We start from the raw sequence: 22576 nt of genomic DNA, 5'->3' as shown, positions 1-22576 counted from the left end.
CCTTTTTCCAGATGGAGGACATAATCTGCCGTAAATATAAAGAGCGGTTGCCGTAAAAACTTCTGCGCCTGACTTTTTACCAATATACGGCTGTTAAACATTAAAAGTGTGACCATTTAGCAACATTTACCTAGCCTGAGAATAGTGTATGGCGCAGACGCTACATACCCTCACCCATGAAAGATTTCTTAGCTAGCGATATAGTGATATAGAGCTCCAAGTCTCTGGCTGCCTAAGGAAATGTATTAGCCCATTAAGCTATAAATCAAGCAAAAATAAAGCTCATTCCTCTGTTATAAAAATGACTTATGACGCGAAACTCATATGCTCGTGATTTACATTCATCTATGACAGAGATCGGATGACGATTATGATGTTGATCAGCCAGTTATATAAAAAGTATTTGCTCAATAATGTTACCTACTGAATGTACCAAGAATATTTAAAAGTAAAATAAAAGACAGCTAATGATTAACGCTCAAAATGAGGTTGCAACTTTGGACACTGCACGTCCTCAAAGCTTGCAAATGAACGTGGAGGCAGGGACGTAAGTTCGGACCAACGTTTGCTGAATGTAATGTTCGCAGCGACTTCATGGCCGGGGGAGAGTAAAAAAGCATGGTTTTTAAAAATTGCTCTCTCAGCATCTCACAAGATTGTAAAAGTTTTGCGGCGCACGCTACCTGCGGGCGCGACTATGGACATGGTGGCAGCTGCAACCACTCGCACTGCTTGTTTGGGCCAGTCGATTTAAGATTAGTAAGCGAGTGGGGAGAGCAACCAAACAAAAGCGACCCACTTCAGAGCAAAACAGTTTTACGAAAGTCACTTGGCGAAGCGATAAAAATTCTAAGCAGACACCTTGGTCCGTGCCCAATTTTTTCGGCTCTGTTTGACGCACCGGGTTTTGGTAATGTGTATGTAAGAAACATTTCGTTGAAGGCAAGGTGCAGATTTTCTGGCTGAGTTAGCATTCCAGCGAGCAGCGGCAGTTAGAGGCACTTTTATTCTCAGCACTCAAAGCGGATATAGTTGCTCCTATGTAATAAAAACGTTCTGAATTGCTATATTCCCTAAACAAAAATATTTGCCGACGAAGAAGTTATAAGAAGGTGGAAATATGCGTACGTTTCTCCGCATTGTTTGCTTACTCGACGGATCTGCTTCTACCAGCATGTGCTCCGTCAACCACCTTTCAGGTCCTTGCTCGCGAGCGCGTGCATGGCGTGTGTTGTTACTTTGTCAGGGAAATTCTAATTCTACCGCAATGGGCTCGTGTAGAGGCTAGAACACCAAGCAAGTATGTCGCACTTTCGTGCCGTGACTTTCTGCTGTTTGCGGTGAGAGTCTTAGGATTACTTCAACGCGCAGCCCTGCCAGAATGAATTCCTGCGATACCATGAAGAAATTTCGTCTTACAAAAATCTCCAGCGTGAGTCATTATACGAACCTAACAGGCTGTATACTGCAAGAAAGTCTAGATGCTTTTGTTTTTAATAATACGTTTCTATAGTTACCTCCGCAACATGGGAATCTGCAAACTATTGAGAACTGAAGATTTGGGCCCCGTGATGTAAGAAAAGCATTACCTTTTTGCGAACTGAGAGAACATTTAAAGGACGAAATGAGCAGCTTGTGCCTTCATTATTTTATTATGAGCACAATTATGTTTCATCCGTTGTACTTGCAGCTTTCCGCATTAAAAATTCAAGGTGGTAAAAGTCTTCTGAGTGTTCTTAATTTTGCGGACTACCCAGTGCCTGTGTTTTTTCGCGGTGGGCGTTCGCGCAGAGTGTGCTGCGTAGTGTGGTTGTCGGGCGCGTGAAGCAAGCGTTAGCGAGGGTGATGGAATGCGGGTTGTGTGCGTTTCGATCGACGCACGTCAGCGTCCGTTGAATGGCGGTGAAGTGGCTTAGATAATTTCTCTTTATGTAACCAATTAAACGAATAAACCCCTTCATTTTTTTTTATGACGATAGTCTTTCTTGGGCTACTTAAACCCAGAAATTTTGGTCTGTCTGTATGTGTGTCTGTCTGTCTGTCTGTCTGTCTGTCTGTGACTCGATTCAGCCACCCGGCCAAAGTAAAATTGATATTGCGCAATAGTCTTGTCTACTCACAGCCACATGTCAACGTCTAAGCCCGGTTTATATGTTCATACTTGTCAACTTTGTTGAACAAGAACAAGACATTACGCAGATATTAGACACGAAATTAGCACACAAGGGATATTTACAGTGTTCCTTTATTAAAAATTTATGGATGCTTAGTTTTTTGATAGCAAATGATATTCTACGTCTAGTGCAGAAAACTGCCGCCTCGTTGCGGCATTTAAAAAATCACGCGGCAACAGCAACTAAAGATTCGACTAGCTAAGTTCCACGTTCTGTTTAGAACACGCGTGGAGCACGGCCACGCGGCTCTATAAACATTCTAGTCGGCCGCCTCCATTCACGCGCGTCTCCGCCGTACTGCAGCGCTGACATCAAGGAATCCGGCCTGTAGCACTGGAACGCGGTAAATTCAAATCGCCTTCCGCAACCTTAGTGTGTTTACCTTAGAATGAGCGCGACGGTACAGGAACAGCATGAGAGGTGAGCGGGAAAGCAAAGGGAGAGATTTCCCTGGCAAATGTCTACAATGACTGTCGTCTTTTGACGACATTTGCAACGAAAGGAGCAGATACGCGGCCAATTTTTTTTTGGGTGCCTGTGTTTAAGCTTTTTGTGAATGAAAATTGCTGATTTTTTTACACTCACCACCTTGTCCACCTCCCTTTATTTTTAAGTGGTAACGGAACATTTATTTCAGCACGCAACTGAAGAATTGCCACAGGCAGAGTTTTAAAGGTGCGTGAGAAGGCGGGAGAACGGGTACGGCCTGCGGTGTAAGGAACACTAAATAATATGCCGTAAAATGCATTCAGTCATTAATACAAGAAGTTAGGGATAACTATAAGGTCACACGGATTTGATCATATTGCCGCGAACCACAACACAAATAAACAAACCCAATGTATGGTTCGCGGCAATATAAGACTTTAAATACACCCTTAGGGTGGGTACTATGAAGGGCTAAGACAGACGTAAAAAGGCTATAGCTAAACCATTGACAAAACCATAAAATAAGCTATAGACATTGTACAGATGTCAATAAGAAGAGCTAAAAATGGCGATGAAAGCGCCTATAGATGGAGTGGGATTCACCCATAGTATTTTGATACGAATAGCTGACAATCCATTTATATAAACATAAAAGACGCTAATGACGCCAGAGATGTTAGTAAGAGCAGCTAAACATCGACACAGAACCGGCTACAGTTGAAGCTAAAGACAACCATAACAATGTTGATACGATTGGCTAATAACCACAAATATCTATTCCCGCTACACATGCTATTCTGCAACATATGCATTTATTTGGATGATTTAGATATTCATAACTTTTGAGTGCTTTTCTGTGCGTGTTTCGAAGCGTGAACAGAGCCTCGAACATTCGAAGGTATTTCCCATGCCGCTTACATCACCGATGACATTTTAATAAGGTTGTTGAGACTTGATGCTAATTAATTGCTTTCCTTCGACGAGATTAGGGCAAAGAAAGAAGAGCTTTTGTGTGATACCACTGGTAAACCTACTTATTTGAAGTACACTGAGGTATAAAAAATACTATAAAATTTTATTGTGTGGTGCTGACAGTGAGCCAGTAGTCAAGTTCCCACAGTAGACGCTTTGAACCACATTTAAACCGGTGGCAATGTTATAGCTTTTGTGCAGTTTCCAGCGCTACTTTTAGAAACAAGCGGCCTGTTGTGAAACGTCATGGAGGTGAAAAGTGGTATAGCATTTCTTCTTTGTGTACTTCGGGAGCTGATATCGCTGACTGAGCCATCTCACAAACAAAACACAAATTGGCACGTAGATGCGAGCTGCTAGTAATCTGGATACTTCAAAGTAGTAACGAAAGCCGTTTCTATGAGGGCGTTGCAAGCACACTGAAATTGCTGCTGTTGTAGGGGTAGAAACAGAAATGGGTGGTAAAACGCAAGTCTTGAGTTGCATATTTCGGAGATAAGCAATAAAGGCCTGGAAGTTAACTTTGAAATACTGCCGCTGCTACGAAATTTCCTCATCATTGCCTCTAAAAAAGTTTACATATAGTGTCACCGCCTCCGTAAACAACAACCTGGCACCTGAAAACATAAAAAAGTTCCACCTCTCCTACATAATGCTTAGATGTGTAAGCACAAAGATACCTATATTCGCTACACAAAGAAACTTCCACTAACGCTCACAGTAGCTGGTTAAGCACGCGGAGTCATACGCACTTACGTAATACTGCCTCCATGACCAATACTTTTGAAGCGATATCGCTGATCGCGCAGGCCATGCACGTACACAAACACCATGCATTGCGTATAGAAACACGCCTAGGTACCACTCCTACGTTGTGCATGCTTGCGCATGCTGAAATCACGCGTCCTGTTTCTTCACTTCTACACCATCACTAGTTCTTCCCATTTCGGCACTAATCTTACGAAGAGAGTCAGGTGTATTGCATCGCGGTTTGCGATTTTAGCTCCCTTCTTCCAGAGAAAAAAAAAAGAAAAGACGTGAAGCCGGGCGCCAGGGTCGCAGCACAACAGCACTTGAAAACTACCGTGTTTTAATCCCTTATTGCGCTGTGATTCTGACCCTCCATACAACCAGTTTTCATGGCAGTCTCGCGTTGTTGAAAGCGGAAACCCCGCACGCAAGAAATTGAGCGTCACATGTCGGCTGCCCAATTCCTCCCAGTTGGTGCCGCTTGCCGAGTCTGGCTATGGCATGGCACGTGCAGTATGCGCAATGAGAACACTGTGTCCTTTTTTTACGTTAAACTGTAGCTTAAGGCTGTATATATATATATATATATATATATATATATATATATATATATATATATATATATATATATATATATATATATATATATATATATATATATATATATATATATATATATATATATATATATATATATATATATATAATCACTAAGTTGCGCCCATTTCCTCGTTCGTATTATTCTGAGGTGTCGCCAGAGGTATCCAGGTTCAACCCCCATGAAAAGAAAAAAATAGCGGTAGCTTAGCTCGGCTATGCTAGGATATACGTAGTGTGGGCTAAGCTTCAGCTGGTTACTCTCAGCTTTCCTGGTTGTATAGGATTAGCGTGGTTATCATGCTTACTGCTGCTTCAATGACACACACACGGTATACGCATTACGTGGCACATGTATATATATCAAGCGGCTCCGGCGCAGCGTCACCAATCGCCTCAGAGCTGAGCTGGTTCCACAGGCGCACGCCGGTGTTGCTGCGACGCATGAGCCATCGATTGCATACCCGGCCACTGATCGATTTATCATCAAGTGGACCTAGCCGCCACGTGCGGAATGGAGGTCGGAAAAGACGCTGGACGAGTGGGGTGTGTGAGAGGCGTCGGGCAGGGAGCAACGTTCTGTGCGCCGTGTGACGTCCCTGCTCCTTGTGCATGCGCAGTACGGCTCTACAGGAGCCACGGGAAACTGCTCAGCGTCAGCCAGTGTAGCCCACGCTACAAACTTTTCTGGTACCACAGTCCGATGCCGCTACCTGGGTATTAGGTGAGCAGTAGTGGAGGCCTTCGGAAAAAAATGTGAACCGCTGTGGATCTGCAGCGTGCGCGAAAATGTTGAAAAGCATCAATATTAAGGTTGTCTTTGCACAGCAGGCCAAGATATACAATGTCGCTGTCATGAACAGACATTGCAGATTTATTTAATACGAGTCCGCTTGCGAACAAAAAGTCCCAAATTTCACTCCATCGGTTCAACACAAACAACAGAAATGGCCTCTACTGTGTGGTTATCGTTAATCTGCCAGTTACACCATAGCTTCAAACCAGGGGGATTTATTCAGTCATTACTCGAATGTCACAAAAATATGAAGAAACTCTGATCATCGCAGCTTTGTCGGCATGCTGGACTCACTTGAGCGTCATTCCTCGCTTTGGTTTGATCTGGAGTAACGCCCTCTTGACGATTTCCCTGAAAAACAGCGTGAGAAGCAGATGGTTTGCCTGGTTCGAATATCATCGCAAAACCCAGCATGGTTTGAAAGCGCATTAAACGTAGCGTTTGGCTTTTTTGAGCTTTTGAGGAATACTCTATTATACGTATTTAAATTACTACCAAGAGCAAACATGAGCTTAAGGAAGGAAGCCAGAGGACATGAATACAAGCACGTGGGGCTGGGGGCGGTGGCTTTCGCATTATTGAATGAGCATTTAACTTTCAATTTAAACCATAACGTGATACGGCCTGCACTCATACAATTTGGCGCTGGTGCTCTTCCACGCGCTGCTCGAAATGTAGGCGGCGATGAAAACATCTATTGATGCCTAGCAGAACAGCACCACGCAAAGGAACCTTTATTCGGAAATTCTATCGCAGTAAAGCATTTTCGGCGGGTACTTCAAACGAGTTATGAATACGAAATACAGTTTTCGTTAATTTCAAACGACTAGCTTCCGTTAATTCCTGTTCACACATCTTGCCCGGACGACGCCTTTTACAAGACAGGAGGTAAAAAATCAATACAAACGTTAATAGAATAGAAACACACCAGCGGTGATGCCAAAAAGAAACAGTTAAAATACAGTCATCTGTGCTTTAGCGGCAGGTTAGCGTTCAAGTGGTATGATACAACGACGTTGAAGAGGGCACTACGATAGCAGTGTCATGCGTCTGGGTGGTGGTTCAGTTGGCCTGTGGAATCATATAAACCCAGTTTGAAAATATCTAAGGAAGTGCCCCACCTGACGATTTCCGTGTTAACTAAAGTTGAGTTTGCGATGAAATGGGTATGAGTGTTGCCTGGAAAAAGAATTCTTTTTAGTAAATCACAACTCTGCTTTGTGATATGGACTCTCTTAAATCTGCTTACGCGGCTTGGATGCGAAGGGATGATGGCTTTCACTGCCATTTTATACCCTCTCGACTCTGGCGATGTTTGCCTCAGTGCGCTGTCATCAGCGTCTAGCCGACATCGACAAACGGCTCGACAACTGATTTCACGTCATTTCGTATTGTGAAATAGCTGCCAGTTCCTCCTAAAAATACCAGGTGTTCTCCCAGCTTCATTCGCCCCGCTGAGAAGCCACCAGGCGCCCGTGGTCGTGAAGCCTCGGGGAATAACGTTTGTTTTTTGTGCTTTGTGAGGTTTTAGTTGTTTTGGCATGCTTTCGATCGATAGCTAACGAACTTCAGTGCGCTGCTCACAACCGCCGGTTTCTTGTCCTCACAGGGAACTAAAGGCTTTCTCATCCAAAAGATTAAACTAAGCTGCACGTGATGATTATTCCGTGTTTCCGAGCCGGTATACTCACGTTGCATACTGAAAGAAGGAGTTTGGTGAACTCTGCGGATGTCCCGCTTTTTATGTCGCTTTCCAGGTCTTTCCCGGTGGCTGCGGAGAAGAAAAGGCACAATTGGAGAATTCTGGAAGTGTTCGTTTATTTTAATGGCGGCTGCGTCTTTTAAGCGATTTCGTGACATCCATATCGGGCAGGGGTGTACGTAGGGACGATCCCGTCGCTAATGATGCTGTGTAAAAAATAAATTTTGGTATCAAAACGCTTACCCGTTCTGTTGTTTTGAAACAGAACAATCGCCTCTGAATTACTTCTACAGCGGGCTAATTTTAATGAAGTGCAATGAAAAACGTAACACTTGGTGTACTTGGCTCAGAACAGGAAAGATAATACGCACACACATGAAGACGTAGCTAGTACTGCATAGTTCAACATGGTATGGACATCTTAGGCGTCGTTTCTAGGAAACATACTTTCATGATAGATATACGTGAGCAGGACTGCTTTACAACTAGCGACTGTAAACGGCCCTGCATGAAACGAAATGCCTATATTGCGTTCTTCTTTTGCTGCATTCTTTCATCATTAACACTTTTGTACCAGCGACCGGTAACAGGTGTGTAGCACCGCTCCGCAGATGTATCTTCTACCGTTAGGTAATATCGTTCCATAATTTGTTCGATAAGTTTCGGCTGCCGCTATAGTGAACAATTTAAGTAGAAAGAGTTGGTACACTGCAGAGAAATTGTGGTGATGTAGGCAAACGAGACGTTTAGAATCCACGAAATAGGTTGCGACCACTTTCGCTTCTTAAGTCAGGTCGTGAGTAGAGGCTGTATTTTTATAATATATCCCTTGCAGCACAAAAAAACTGAAGTGACGTTTTCTCAAGAGGAATGTGCACAGGCGCCCACAAACACATGCATGTAGCTGAAGGTATTAACCAAGAATCCTGCGCTTAATAAATGTCCGTGCAGCAGTTAAAACTCTGCGTGCACGTCCAGGAGGCACTTAGCTTTATGAGTATGAAAGTGCCTGTAAGGGCACTAAATGAATCACACAGGTTACAGAAGTATCCAGACCGTCACCTTTTGAGTAACTCTCTTTGATGTCATGGATGTCTTTGTTGCTCCGCGTACACATAATCTCGACGAGGCAGTCGACGTCGGTGGGGGTGCCCTTAATAGCAGCGCAGAGCTCGCGGGCCAGAAACTCCTCCATGGGGTACAGCAGGGTCACCATCAGCTCTTGAAAGCGTCCCCGAATCTCAGATTTTAAGCTGGCCACCAGGTCCTGCGACAGTTAGCATTTCTTCAGACTACACCACCACAGTCATCATAATATAACTGCCGTTACCATCATGGTCCCCTACCGCACCACAACAATATTCAATTCTATACAGATACCACCCGGCTCGTTGGCTTCAATTGAGAACGTAATTACATGCGTTGTTAGGTTGCCCCACTATTCCAAGCGGGTCTAAAAAATGCAAAAAAAAAACTTATTTACAAAAACAGTGCGCAGTCGTGACGTAAGTGAATCATTTGCAGTAAAAGAGCAGGCGTCGTCTAAAAACTGGCATAGCATAGGTTACAACACAGGCGTTGGCTCCGATATACAGAATCATACCTTTCTCACTTTAGCATTTGCGTGATATAATTAAGCAATGTCGCAAGGGAAGCAGTAAAGGTGATCGGTGCGTATAGGCACCGCATAACAAGACAGCTGTGTCGTATAGTGGGTGCTTCCCAAAATACGTCGCAGGAAGCCAAGCGGACAACGCTGGTGTAGTTACGCTGTGACGGTGAGCTTGTGGTTGGCTCAAGGAGTGTTACGTAGTGAGCTGTACAAATATCCACATTTATTCGCTTAGAGAAAAGATGCTCTTTCGATTTGTAGCAGGTTCATCCCTTCATGACTAGCGTACACAGGGATTTGCAGTGCGTGACGCCTGAAGGACGTGCTTGTTTAAATTCTGTTGTTTGTCGATGCACGGAAGACGGGTAATAATTGTTCTTTTTCTATCATGAACCGATTGAACCAATGCTAGCCTGCGAAGAAGATAGGAATATCCAGTGCATATTTTCTTGGTAGCATACAATCCAAGCATCCCAAATTTACGATATACGTGCCTCCGCGAATGGGATAGCTGTAGACAGAAAATCCGGTAACAAACTGCCAGTCTGTTTCTTGTATTTGCTATTTATGAGATAATCCTTTTCGGGTATTGAAAGCTTGTTACCTATATGAGCGGGGAAATGAGACAGAATTTTTTTATGACAGCGAACATAATGTCGCCTGTTCTTGCAAGATGCGGGGATTTTTTCGAGCCATTGCGGCTTTCTGCTACTTTCTGCTGCTACCGATTTTATTAGTAATGTCTACGTTGGTGATATGCCCGTATTTTCTTGAGAATCACGAACTGATAAATCACCTGCCTTCATTTCCAGCTCTAATTTTAACTGCGCTGATAAGTGCCAAGGAGACTTTTTGAATATGGCGCGTTTTTCAATTACTCGCTGCAGCAAGAGAATTTTTAAAATGAGAAGTATTTGTTCAGCAATAAACAGAGATTAGCTCTACAAACTCACCAGTGACAGTAATTCATGTAAATTGTAAAAAAAACAGATCACAGCGCTGTTCACCAGTCTTGGTGTCTGTTTATTGCATTTTGTTTTGCCCAGGGGCAATGTGCAAGACAGAACAGGAAGCAAACCTTTTTGCACACGCCTGTTTAAAAGCAAGAACAGTGACAAAAAAAGCGTTGACTTCAAATATAATACAAAGTACACTCGGAGGATGCAGCATGAAGGTACAACAGCCACTTCTGCCAAAGTTACTTGAGCGAGTAGCGAACACCTTTCTCGTTGAAAAAGTTGTCGGTGCCAACCGGTAAATTGGTAAAAACAGCTTCCTAAAAGTAAGCACGTCCACTTTTTCTGTGGTAACCAGGTTTTGCTTGAAGGAGTTGCACTACCATCCTCATGTACACCGCTCTGAAGTTCAATAAAACGGATCGAAAACATGAATTGCAACGGTATAATACTCCTTATTTACGGGGTTTACGTTTCCTTGACGAGTTCAGCGACCTTTCTTAGTGTAGTGCTGACGCGTCGACGTGTCGACCCTCACGTGCCGAAAACGTGCTTGCTCTTGTCTAATTTTATTACCTTTTCTTCAATTGCACCGATAAAAAATCCATAGTTGGCAATACGGTGAAATTCAGCTCGCTGGATTGCATTGTTCGCATTCGCAAACGTCTGTCCAATACGAGGCTGCTACCTGTCAATCCTGCCACGGGACCACCAGACGCGGCGGGCGCCGGCGCTGACATGGTGGAGCACGGCACCTTCTTTCCATGTCGCACAGTTTTTCTGAGAAGTGCCAGGCTGTTGCCAAACTAGAAATGAAATGTTGCCGCAGCACTACCACCCCCACCGGAATTTTTATGGTCTGCTCAAAGGGGTGTAAGGATGTGGCATCTTGTAGTTCTACCGACTATCCATTGTTCCTACTGCTCATTGTGAAATCATTCAAATCTCTTTTACGCAAGGTTCTAGAACCCTATGCACTCGTATTTGTTGTGCCAGCATTTTAACTCTAGGCTTATTCGCATAGCATAATATTCCGATCGTTTTCTTTTTCGTTTCGCAACCATTCACTTTCAAAGCTATAAAGCTCCTCCAGCACCTCAATGCCAACTTCAACTCGCAACCGCTCTCAGATATTTCCTGCTGAGGCAAGACCGGAAGTATTGCATGCTCTCAAATGTACGGAATGCTTCGCAATATAAGCTGTCCAGCTAGTTTGAAGATTTCCCGTGACGACCTTCCTTGTGCTAACTTCGTCTGCTTCTTGGACATACGACGCCTCACAAACGTGAAAACCTTTCTTAAGAGAAAGAAGGTTAACGCGAAGCGTTCTCCCGGAAAACCAAGCGAGATCAAAGTCCAAGCTGCACGCCCTGAAATTGTAACATCCAAACCACCAGAGTCTCAGGATAAAGTTTATTGCAATTTTAGCTGTGCACTCTTGGAGTTTGGATTTTGGCTGACTTAGCCCAAATCTAAGTGGCACGCACCCTTAACGAACACAAGGAAATGCATAGCATCCCGAATAGAACCCGAATGTTAGCACAAGCGGATAGACGTGCAATTTACAAAGCGAGTGACCGAGATTCTATTCCGTCCACGGGAAGCGTTTTTTCTCGTTAAAATCATGAAGTTCCCTCTATAGGGTTGCCACTTTTCCCCAAAAAGAAAACTGGCCTTCCGGGGGGGGGGGGGGTAAAGAAGTTTGAATATGTGTGGAGAAACAGACGCTACGTGTTTTTTGTTCATGCAATGACGGTTATTGTAGCGTTTCCTTGGAGAAATCAACGTGAAATTTGTGTATAAAGTTACTAATGGTATCTAAAAAGGAAATAAGAACGTGATTTTGTGGAAACAGGTGACGGCCTGTTTTAGGTATGGATGGTTTTAGGTATAGCTGGGCAACCAGCCTACAGTTTAAAAACCGGTCGGGTCGGTCATAAACCGTCCAGGTGGGAACCCTTTCCGTCTGAGTGGTTCAAGTTGGCTTTGCTGATGTGCGTTTTGGTTACGACACTTCAAATAGTGAAACCCCGAAGGCTTGTGATTATACTCCTGGAGGCTGTTTTTTTGCACAGATGACATTCAATCTGCTTTTTCTTAAGCTTATTACTGCATAAATTTCGTTTACCACGTACTTCCTCCTATTTTCCTTTTCACCACACGCTACAGATAACAGCTGGGTATTCTTCCCTACATGCATAAAAGTTCCTTCCATCAAGGGTGCTGTGTGACACGTGTGGACAGTGTATCGAGAGCAACCTTCCTCGAAGTGTTCCCGCGGCTTTCCTGAAGAGTTTAAATCAACCACATTGTATTTTGTGACTGCGCTACCGTTAAGAGCAGCATCCTAAACCCGGACGCTACAATTATAAACAATGGGTTTTCCGTGAGGTCTATGACATGGCATTTCAGCCACTCAAAACAGACGCTGCATTTAGCTCACGCAGCAAGAACAAGATAGGAGAGGAAACTAAGCTTCCCAGCGTGGTCAGATAATGTCAAAAGCACTCGTCATAGGTTAAGCAAGCGGCATCTGCAGCGGGCATAGAAACTGCGCAGCCGCGTTTACGTTACATCACTGCGCAGCCACGGAATGAATTGTGCCCGCTATCATTTTGTCCCTCTGGGGCCACTACCCTCCTCTTCGGCGTCACAGCGATGAAGCTTTGCAGTCTGCCTTGGTTTTCATTGTGACATTATCTGGTCGTCTACCTGCGCTTGCCCCCAATGGCCCCTTTTTTTCGCCTGTGTAATCTTGCTCCGTGGTTTAGCTCAATGCTGCATCGTCGTGTTCGCGGTTTTCGACGCACTAGCTGTCTTTGGATTATCTGTAATTTGTCCCACCTTCACGCACTGCAATGGAGCATCCTAAACCAACTACAACCTGATGAGTGGGAGATCCTACACCCAGGGTGTCGAACCGAAACCGGAACCGAACCATAAACGGGAACCGAGCCCGAAATTCTCCGCCATTTTGTAACTGAACCCGAACTGGAGCGAATCAAAGGAACTGTTCTGAACGGGTTCTAGGGCTTGAAAACTGTATTTTATACTTTTTGATTATGGTTATCTACCTTGCTTCTGAAGATATCTTTGCCACTCGCCCGAATGCGCCACGACATTTTACGCGTAGCTTTAGTCCCACAACCCAACAGTTTTCTTCCTATTATTACCCTTAATTTAATTTAAAGTTTCCGCATATACTATCAGTTTTTGTTAGATACTTCCCATTTCCCCTAATTTTCTTATGCATTTAGAATAAGTTGAACTTGAACGTATATTTATAGGCAACAAATCATGGCTTATTCATTGTGGTTCCCATGTAGACGCTGTTTTATATTGTGTGAACTTTTCAATGTTTTGAATTCGAATGCTTCTCTGCCCCATACTGAAAGCCTTCAGGGACCACATCGATGGCTGGAGGTTGTAAGCTGAGCTAGTTAGTAGTTTTCTGATGGCTAACAGAACAAAATATGGGGAAGACACGAAAATGCAGGACCAAACAAGCGCTGTTGTTACTCTCAAATTCTTATGCACTGCTCTGAAAGCATGTTCACAGAACATACCTTCTGGTAAAAGATGTCATTGGCCCCTTCCATCCGACAAAAGCAATTTGAGGTGATTGTTCCCCATGTAATCCCCCATACAGTTCCAGTTGAAGCATTTTTCAAGCCTAGCTTTAGACTGCACGACGGCATCCATGCACTCCCCGATGCAGGCCGCTTGTCACCCTCCGGGACAAGACGGGTGATGTCACGGGCCAAACTAACATTTTTTTTACTTTTGAAGAATGGTGCTCAACATCACGCTTTGGGCTTAACTGCAGAACTTGCGATGGGGCCCCGGAAGCTGCGTGTCACCCAATGCCAACGTCTGTACTTGCGTTGGAGTGGATGTTTTCTTGGTTGGAAGGTTAGGCCAGACAACGTTCCAACGTTCCTCCGTTACTTGGTCAGAGGAAACTAAAGGTTCATGGAAAGCGTAGGAGATCAGCCAATCTTTTTTAATGCGACTTTATTTTGCCTCACTGAGCGAAAATACGCATGTGTGCGCACGTGATTGGGTAAGAATTTCACGGTATCAAATACATTGGCGGTCGGCCAGGCTTTCTGCTACACAAAGAAGTCTGCGCTGCCAAGAGGGCGCCGGATTGCCAGTAAACTACCTGTATGCCCGCCTTCCTGCCAGCACGAAGAATCCAGCGACGATGCGTGATTGGAGATGAGGGGCAGCTCGTAACCAGCCACCCAGGGGAGCGGGGGAAGCAATGCCGCACCACGGCGATACTCGATGGTGCCCAAAAAAATGGGCCCATCTCCCCGCGAGGGGGACTCGAGTAAATGCGTCGCATAGGGGTGGGTGTATTGCGTTAATGTTTAGTGTTTGGGGGGTTGGTGCTATCACGTGTACACCACGCAGCTATCACGCCGCTAGCACGCCGCTGAGTCGCCAACGCACGCCGCTGACGACGTAGTTTGAATGAGTCAAGGATATAAGGCGCCTTCGTAGCCTTTAATTCTGTGTCGGTTTTGTGGCGCAGTGAGAAGAGCACCATGTACCTCGCGTTCCGCCCACAGGTAGTGAATGCGTTGTATCAGCAGCTTCTTGACGTAGTTTGAATGAGTCAATGATATAAGGCGCCTTCGCAGCCTTTGAATCTGTGTCGGTTTTGTGGCGCAGTGGGTAGAGCACCATGTACCTTGCGTTCCGCCCGCAGGGTCGCGGGATCGAAACCAGGCGGCGGTAACTGTTATTTCTTTTTATAGTGTAGGGGGAGGCTGGCTGCTGCGGACGCCGACGCACGGGTGACATCGTGAGTTATACAAACGCTCTGCATTTAAAACAATGGTAGGCAGACGGTAACCTGCTTAGTGGACGAACGGGGCAATGGGTAGCCCAGATGGAAGGGGCCCATTGTCAGTAGCTTCAAGTGAGAATGGAGCGAGGGGGGATGCGCAGGATGTATTGGCGGCAGCGGGGAGCTGCCCACTGGCCAGGAAGTTACATACTTGCCCGCCAACAGGCTACGGCGAGGATGCATCATTTGGAGACGAGGTGGTCGGTGAGGGGATTGGATTACAAGAAGGTACCGCGTGGTTCCGTAGAGTAATGTTATAAAGCGCAGCTTTTAAGCATCCGCTGCTCTCGTTTTGCGTAGTCCCTCAGGGTCGGCCCCGTTGTAACCGAGACAACAAAGAGCCCACCGAAGAAAGAACAAACAGGAAAGTGGGGGATGAAAGAATGGTAAAAGTGAAAGAGGGGTGGTATTATAAAGAAGCACCGTGAGTCACGCTCCGCGGCGGGGACGCGCTACGAGATAACGCCTCAGTATAGCGCGAGCCGTCGTGCATTCGCTAATGACGCGATCACTTCCTGAGAGGCAGGAGCTATATGCCCTCGACGAGTAGATGGCAGTTCTTGCTTCGCTCAGCCCTCACCTAAGGGAGTATCGTCATCGTCAATCAGTTTTATTGTTGATAACACTGTGGGTTTATGAGCCAAGAATAAAATACGATCGAATGATCTAAACTAAATCAATAAAAAGAAACTTGCTGCTATAAACAGCAGTTATTTCACAATCACACACAAAAGCTGCCTTAAGTGTCCTGGTGAACAATTTATGTCGCTTCAGTTTATCTTGTAATCGGTGGCCTTCCATGGAAAACACTTTTCAGTTGATTGTACAGTGAAAGGAAATCTGCAAAACTTCCGATTAACGATTTCGCTCTTTCGTTCGCGTCTGCAAGCACTGCGAAATCTCTGGCTACGCGGCACTGAGCGGCACTACCTGCTTTGCTCGTCGCAGCAGGTATGCCTTCCGTTTCTGCATTGCTTTTGTGGCTTTCGTTTAATAGCTGAGCTATTTGAGCTTCAGCTTGGTCCGGTGGCGTTTGCAAAGAAGTACCAAGGAGAAAATCTGCGCCGCCTGTAAATGTTGTACCACCGCTGAAAGGAAGTTATAACAGTGAAGCCGGCTTGCGCGCTGCTCGAGTGTGAGCACAAGGGGCATCAGCAAATGCGCACCTTTCCTTTTACTGTACCATTTTAAATGTGCTAGTCTTTTTTGGGCTACTTAAACGCAAAAACAAATTGGCGCAACTTGCACATGAGGCGCAAGGCTGGAGAAACAGTTCAGCTGAGGTTTGATCTAGCGTATTCTCCCCTGGGATCCTCTGTCAATGTTGGGGTCACTCCGGAACTTCCTTGTGAAACCCGGGTAAACATGGCCTTATCCCTCAACACTCAGCCTAGCCTAGCAAGAACATCGCGGATCCTAAGAAACTTATCGAATCCCAGTAAAACGTAGGAAAACATAGCAAAATCGGAAGGAGCTAGGTTGACCCTCAGCTCCATTGTTTCCGCAGCTTCGTGCCACTATTGCAAGCTGCACCATTTCCAATAGGTGACCTGTTGTTGCTGGCGGTAATGTGTAAAGCGTCATTAACTAATACCTGGTCATAGTTACTCTCACCGCTTAGCGTGCACGTGAGCACGCGCCTATTGTGGAGCGCCAGGCGTTGTCCAAGCTTGTGCGTGGCGCTCGGAAAAAATACCAAGAAAACAGTTCACCAGCGTCTGCGCCTTAAGGGGTGAGCTGCAGAAGACAGCTCGCGATACAGACGCCCAGTTTGCAAAGCCGGTTGCTGCCGCTTCTAGGCCGTGCTGAAGCGCTCCCCTTCAGAAAAAAATGTGAAAGACTGCCGACAAAACGATACAGGACCGTCAGTCGTGCAAGAGGAAGACGACTATAAGATGGATATAATATGAGGTGAAACGCGGAAGCGGAACATGTATATCAACAATTTAAAACACATTTTAAAGAATATCCATACGTCGCGGTGTGTGCTTCAGTACTTACATAGAAAGAAGTCCTCCATCTTAGCTATGGTCCAAGCCTTGCTCGACTTCTATAGTGCAAGCATCTCCAATTTTTTAAAGCGGCGATCTAATGCGCTCATTGCTGCAGCTAAAAGAAACCCGGTCAATAGACGCTCCCGCGCTGAAATGACGTAATTCCAGCGCTTGACGAAAGGAAAAAGATAAAACTCTTTTGAGCAAGTTTGAAAGTTACCGATGAGCATATAGCAGTAATTTTTGGCTGACGTGCTTTGCGAACCTGTGATCTAAGTTTTGGATGTATTGGTTGAATATGTTCTGGAAGCATTTGACATTACGAAATAAATTGAAAAAAGGGGGACAGGATTTTATGGATTCACCCAAATGAGCACATTTGCACAAAAAACACACCAAATGAATTGGTTTTTATACCTACGTTACAATAAAACGAAAACACGGCCCTAAAAAAATTCAAGCGAAAAAACACTCCTGCTTTTTTTCTCCGAACCCGTCTGAACCGGTTCTAACGGGTTCGGTCCGGAACGGAATGGTCGTCCTGAACCGTACCTAGAACTGAACCCGAAAGGTTTGAATTCGAACCCGAGCCTAACCTGGAAAAATACCGGTTCGACACCCTACCTACACCCCTATTCGTAAAGATCCAATTACTCCCTTCATCCAACGAATACGCAAGCGAGCGACGCAGCCGTCCTACACTATAGGAAGCCACAGCCGTGTGTTTCCACGAGAGGACACATCCGGGGGTGTTCTTCGTCATGCGGCTGCATATTTTTCTGTTCCACAACCCGTCATATACCCCTAAAATAAACCACAAAATGATTGAGGGTCGCTTATCTCACAGGCGTGCGCAGGGTTCTCGATTAGGGGGGGGGGGGGGGGGGCCGAAGTCTTACCTGAGCGCACCCCACCCCCTACCCCTCTGGAACTCCCGACCTCCTCCCACTGAAGGCCTACCGGCCAGAACGCAGTGGAACGACGAAGAATTATTATAAAACTTCAATTTCAATGAAACGGAATTGCAACAAATACAAAATATTTCTGGGCAGCAGTTTTTACTTTCATCTGCAACATCGGCAAAGGGAGCAGGTCCTAGGGAGGATGCGGCATCAATTTCACAACGCGGTGCCGAAAAAGCTTCCATTCTGCGTAAAGCACAGAAACATACGACACATCTGTCTTTTGTAAACTGCAACGTAGTTCCCGTGTATACCGCTCCAAACGCCAGCTTTTGAAATTCCTAAGAATTTCAGAAGGTAATATCGTATGTTCTGGAGCTCTTTTTACGCGGCTATTTTGCTTACTACTAGTTGCGTTATTTGCGAGGAAAAGTAGGAGGAGGACAAGCTCCGCAGTAGCTGCAAACATGAAAATAATTGATAACTTGTTTCTCACAGCGACCTGCTTTTAGTCCCCGCATTTCCGAGGCTGAAAGTAAACAGCTTTTGGAAAGTAACATGAGGGTTCTTCGGCTGCCATGATCGTAAAAACACACGCGTGGTCATATCACTACAGGACAGGTTCGATTGAGTTAAGGCATTGGGCTAATTTGGCGCCCCCCCCCCCCCCCATAATATTAAGGGGGCAGCCGCCCCCGCTGCCCCCCCCCCACCTTCCCCTGTGCGGCCGCCTATGCTGGTGCTCACTCGGGCGCCCGTTCGTGGTGGCTGCATTGTTCGCCAGGGGAAGCCGTCAATCTGCATGCTTTTCATAGCACTGGTTACAGTAACTCGCCCTGTGCCTCCGGATAGCCAGTGCTTCATCATTGGGTGTACCGACAGGTTCTGTGTCGAACAACCAAAGTTCACAAACCAGGAACGCCAAGGCCGAAGCATCGGTGCCGTAGAGCCAAACCAGAACAACCGAATGCCGGGAACATGGTGCTGCTCTAACGATGCCGTCTCCGAGTTCAGGTACACAAACACAATAGAGCAGTACCGCATTTCTTCATAAGTATCCTTAACTCAGGCTCAGAAGTTTTGTATTGAAGCAATATAAATATATACATGAGTGTTTTAACGGATTCTGTACATCTCGAATGCCTCAACTTTCGAATTTCCGAGGTTCATTCCGCCAGGATGCTGAAGGTACTGGCTTCACTCGCTACGTCCCGGATGCCCTATAATTTGGTTCGCGGTTTTTCACTGTACGTCAACAGTTTAGAGCAATTCTGACATTTCCCGCCCTAACATCTGTCTTCCTTGGATACCAAGTGCCACTGGACACACTCCGTAAACGTAGCTTCTCAGTAGACGTTCTTGTAAACAGCTCATTTCGTCTGCTTTTACGTTAGTTTAACCCACGTTTTAAGTTTCATGTCATTCGTATTTCTCCCGCTATTTTCTCTTCATAAGTAGCTGCGGGCTATCCACTGATACCCGTAATGACTCCTGGCCTCCTGACGCAGTAAAAAAAAATAAGGTGCTAAACTGACGAGGACGAAATTAGACAAAACCCGCCTATACAGGCGCTATATTTGGCACCTGTATATCATGTTTGTGTCTACCTTTGTCTTCAATTGTTTAGCGCCGTGTTTCTCTTACTACAGATGTAAACAAACTACATCAACAAGTTTCCACTAGTTTCAGAAACAGTTGATATTATAACCATCGTGAGGCTCCCGAAAAGTTATAATGCCAATGATAGCCCCCCACGTGGAAAACCTCTCTATGTTGCACCGGGCACCGACTGCCCACCCGCCATTTATGCTTCATATCCTCCGTTTCAAATTGCGAGGTACGCAAGGTCACAAGATACGTACGCGACCCAACAATTTCTTGTACTCTCCAACAATCTCAACTCTCTGCTGGCAAGAGCGGGTGCAAAGGATGTCCATGATCGCCGCCTCGTCCGCGCCTGCAACGCAAAGAAAATTATCCATGTTTTTGCATTTTGTCTCCCTACAAAAACATTCAAAACTGACAAAGAATGAGAGATCAAATAAAAAAATAACGACTAGTGCCGAATGAGTCAATGTTTGAGAATGCAAGGAGCACTCCGCCATGCGAGAAAGGAAGAAAGAAAAAGGAACAGTAATCTCTACGAATTACAAATCTTTTCGGAGCATACACGTTTGCGGCTCAAGCACACGCGTTTTCTGCATACGCGTTAGTTTTAGCGTATGGAATATTGTGTTCTCTGAATCTTCTATTGTGGAATGGCAAAGAAACAAAAGAGAACGGCAAGATCTGGTGCAGTTTTATCGCATTCTTGCTTGATATTTTTGGTGACATAAGTCTATTAGACCGAACAATTCGCGTAGCCCACCATAAAGTTTCTTACCTTAAATTTTAGAATATGCACACGTAACGCTAGATAGCATTGCCTCAAAGAAACGTGCTTAGATCAAAACAAAAGGCCCAAATTGGCCCGTTGGGCTCCAAGGTATGCAGTGACCAAGCTACCCAAAAAGCACAGACCATGCCCAATCGTGAATAACCAGCTACCCTACTAAGAAATGATTTATTTTAATCGCTGTGGTATCCTCGGCAGACCTATGTGATGTAATACCCGAGGAAGTGACAGGAGCATGTTGCGCTATCTGAGACGCAATGAGAAAAATTAACAGTGGCTTAGCTCGGCTATGCCAGTATATACGCAGCTTGAGCTAAGGTTCAGCTGGTTGTTCTTAGCTTTCCTGGTTGTCTAGGATTAGCTTGATTATCATGCTTACTGCTCCTTCAATGATACACCCGGTGTACGCATTATGTGACACATTAAATTTATCAAGCGGTCCGGTGCAGCGTGACCTATCTCTCCAGAGCAAAACTGGTTTCACAGGCGCACGCTGGTGTTGCTGGGACGCAAGAGCCATCTGTTGAACAGCCGGCCACCCCTCGCGTGATCACCAAGTGGACCAGGTCACCATGTGCGGAACGGACGTCGGCGAAGACGCTGGGCACGTGATGTGGGTGAGAGACACCGGGCAGTGGGGCACGTTCTGTGCTCCGTGTGATGTCACTGCTCCTCGCGCATGCTCAGCACGGATCTTCAGGAGCCACGCCCAACTTCTCAACCTCGGGCAGTGTAGCTCACGCTAAAAAACATTTTCATGCGCAAAGTCCACGCCCATAACACTTGCCGTGCCAGATTATACAGAGCCTATAATTTGCATAGAACACGTATACATAGTAAAGATTTCCAAGCTGCGGGATTTTAGAGTCCGTTGTTTACACAGTTTTTTTCCTGTGGTGTTTATTATTACCGATGCCTTCAAGCTATCTCAGCTTTCGTCCATAACAAGAATGCCTTAAGGGGGAGTCACCTACTACCCTTCTTACGAGAGGGTTCGGCTTACAAACCATTGTGCATGAATAAGAAAACTCTTACGGATACATGCAAATGCTCGCAACGGTCTAGTTTGCTTGTAAATGTGTGACTTCGGTAGTGAAATAAGTTCAGAAAACTCTCACTTGCAAGGAAGCTACCCCCTTGTAGTGAAAAATAGATGAACCAAAAGTTCTTTCTTGGTTATTTTTATTTCAATAAAAAGGGATATATTTTCTAAAAGATGTAAACTAGGTCATTAGAAACTTTTCTATGGAATTCTAAACAGTTTCCTATTCATAAATGATGTTTTTTAACCCCGTGGGTCATGATCTAATAAGCCCCAGAGGAATGTGATCAGGTGACTCCCCCTTAACGCAATTATTTTTTTAACGAACACCCCTGAGGTCCCAAACGTGTAACACCATGCGTTAGCACAAAAATGCGTAATTGGGGTATAGAAAAAGAAAAAAAATAATTGAAAGACTTCACGTGTAAGTAGTTGCAATGTGGTAAATGAGAATATCTTGTCTAACAAAATTAAAAAAAAAAAAGGAAAATACAAAAATCGTACAAACTTCCCCAGCACAGCAGCTGGCGCTACCTATTTCCGGAGCTCAGGACACCGCCATTAGTTCTGCCTGTTAACTCGTCTCGTATAGCGTGTTAACCGTCATCAGACTCGAGTAGAGCACAAATGTTTTTTTTTCGAGCAATAGGACCTGCTTAAAAAGCAAATGTATAAGCCCAGTGACATTGGGAAATACATTTGTGGTTTTTTTCCCAAAATACTACTTACGAAAACAATGCATAACCATGCTACGCGAAGTTATGTCCGAAAATGAAGAATTGTAAATATTTGACAGCAGGAAACTTAAAAACATTACAAAACGTTTGCTTTATAAACTAACCTTTTCCTTTCATCGCAGCCCTTAGAGCTTGTGCGTCTGCTTGAGCGTTGAAGTTCGGGTATGGCTTCAGCGTCCCGCCCTATAAAATACGAATAAATGTAGCACATACCAGCGAATTTCCGGAAAGTGCAGAGTTTTCCAAGTTTGGTATCGAGATATTACCGTTTACTGTAAACAAGAAATGAATGTGTAAACCCAAAAAAAAACTGTACAACTATAGAACTTCAATGCAGGGTAGAGAGTGATTGCGAGCATTACTGTGGTATTAAAAACATGATTTTGCAGAATTCACCTACGACACTAGCAGCTATAAACAACGCAGAAGGCGCAAAGGAAATAATAAGTGAGCTCTAGAAAGGGCGACACCGAATAAATTCAAGCTCGCGCAAACGTACGCATATGGTGCGTGCGTGCGCGCGCGTGTGCGTGCGTGCGCGCGCGTGTGCGTGCGTGGGTGTGCGGGGTGTGCCGGGTGTGTGCTTGCTTGCGTACGCTGCTTGTGTGTGTGTGCGTGTGCGTATCCGAGGGTCAACATTCGAAGGGAGCCTTCGAATAC

At 45.2% G+C, this 22576-nt stretch overlaps 1 protein-coding gene across 1 annotated transcript in view; it reads right to left on the bottom strand.

Moving 5' to 3' along the window:
• LOC144139851 (annexin A6-like) overlaps window positions 1-22033 on the bottom strand; it is a 73169-nt gene extending 51136 nt beyond the window's left edge. The window contains exons 1-4 of the mRNA XM_077672096.1: window positions 22021-22033; window positions 19605-19699; window positions 8483-8687; window positions 7410-7489 (exon numbers count right to left, since the gene is read on the bottom strand). Of these exons, the coding sequence (XP_077528222.1) occupies window positions 7410-7489; window positions 8483-8687; window positions 19605-19699; window positions 22021-22033 (393 nt within the window). The remainder of the gene's footprint in view (window positions 1-7409; window positions 7490-8482; window positions 8688-19604; window positions 19700-22020) is intronic.
• Window positions 22034-22576: the final 543 nt, after the last annotated feature.

Source organism: Haemaphysalis longicornis, unplaced genomic scaffold (assembly GCF_048455015.1).
Source record: "Haemaphysalis longicornis isolate Haplotype H1 unplaced genomic scaffold, Haemaphysalis longicornis Haplotype H1 scaffold_5, whole genome shotgun sequence".
In the NCBI taxonomy this organism is placed as follows: domain Eukaryota; kingdom Metazoa; phylum Arthropoda; class Arachnida; order Ixodida; family Ixodidae; genus Haemaphysalis; species Haemaphysalis longicornis.
The sequence above is the reverse complement of the archived record's forward strand: the minus strand, read 5'-3'. Positions and strand labels throughout refer to the sequence as shown.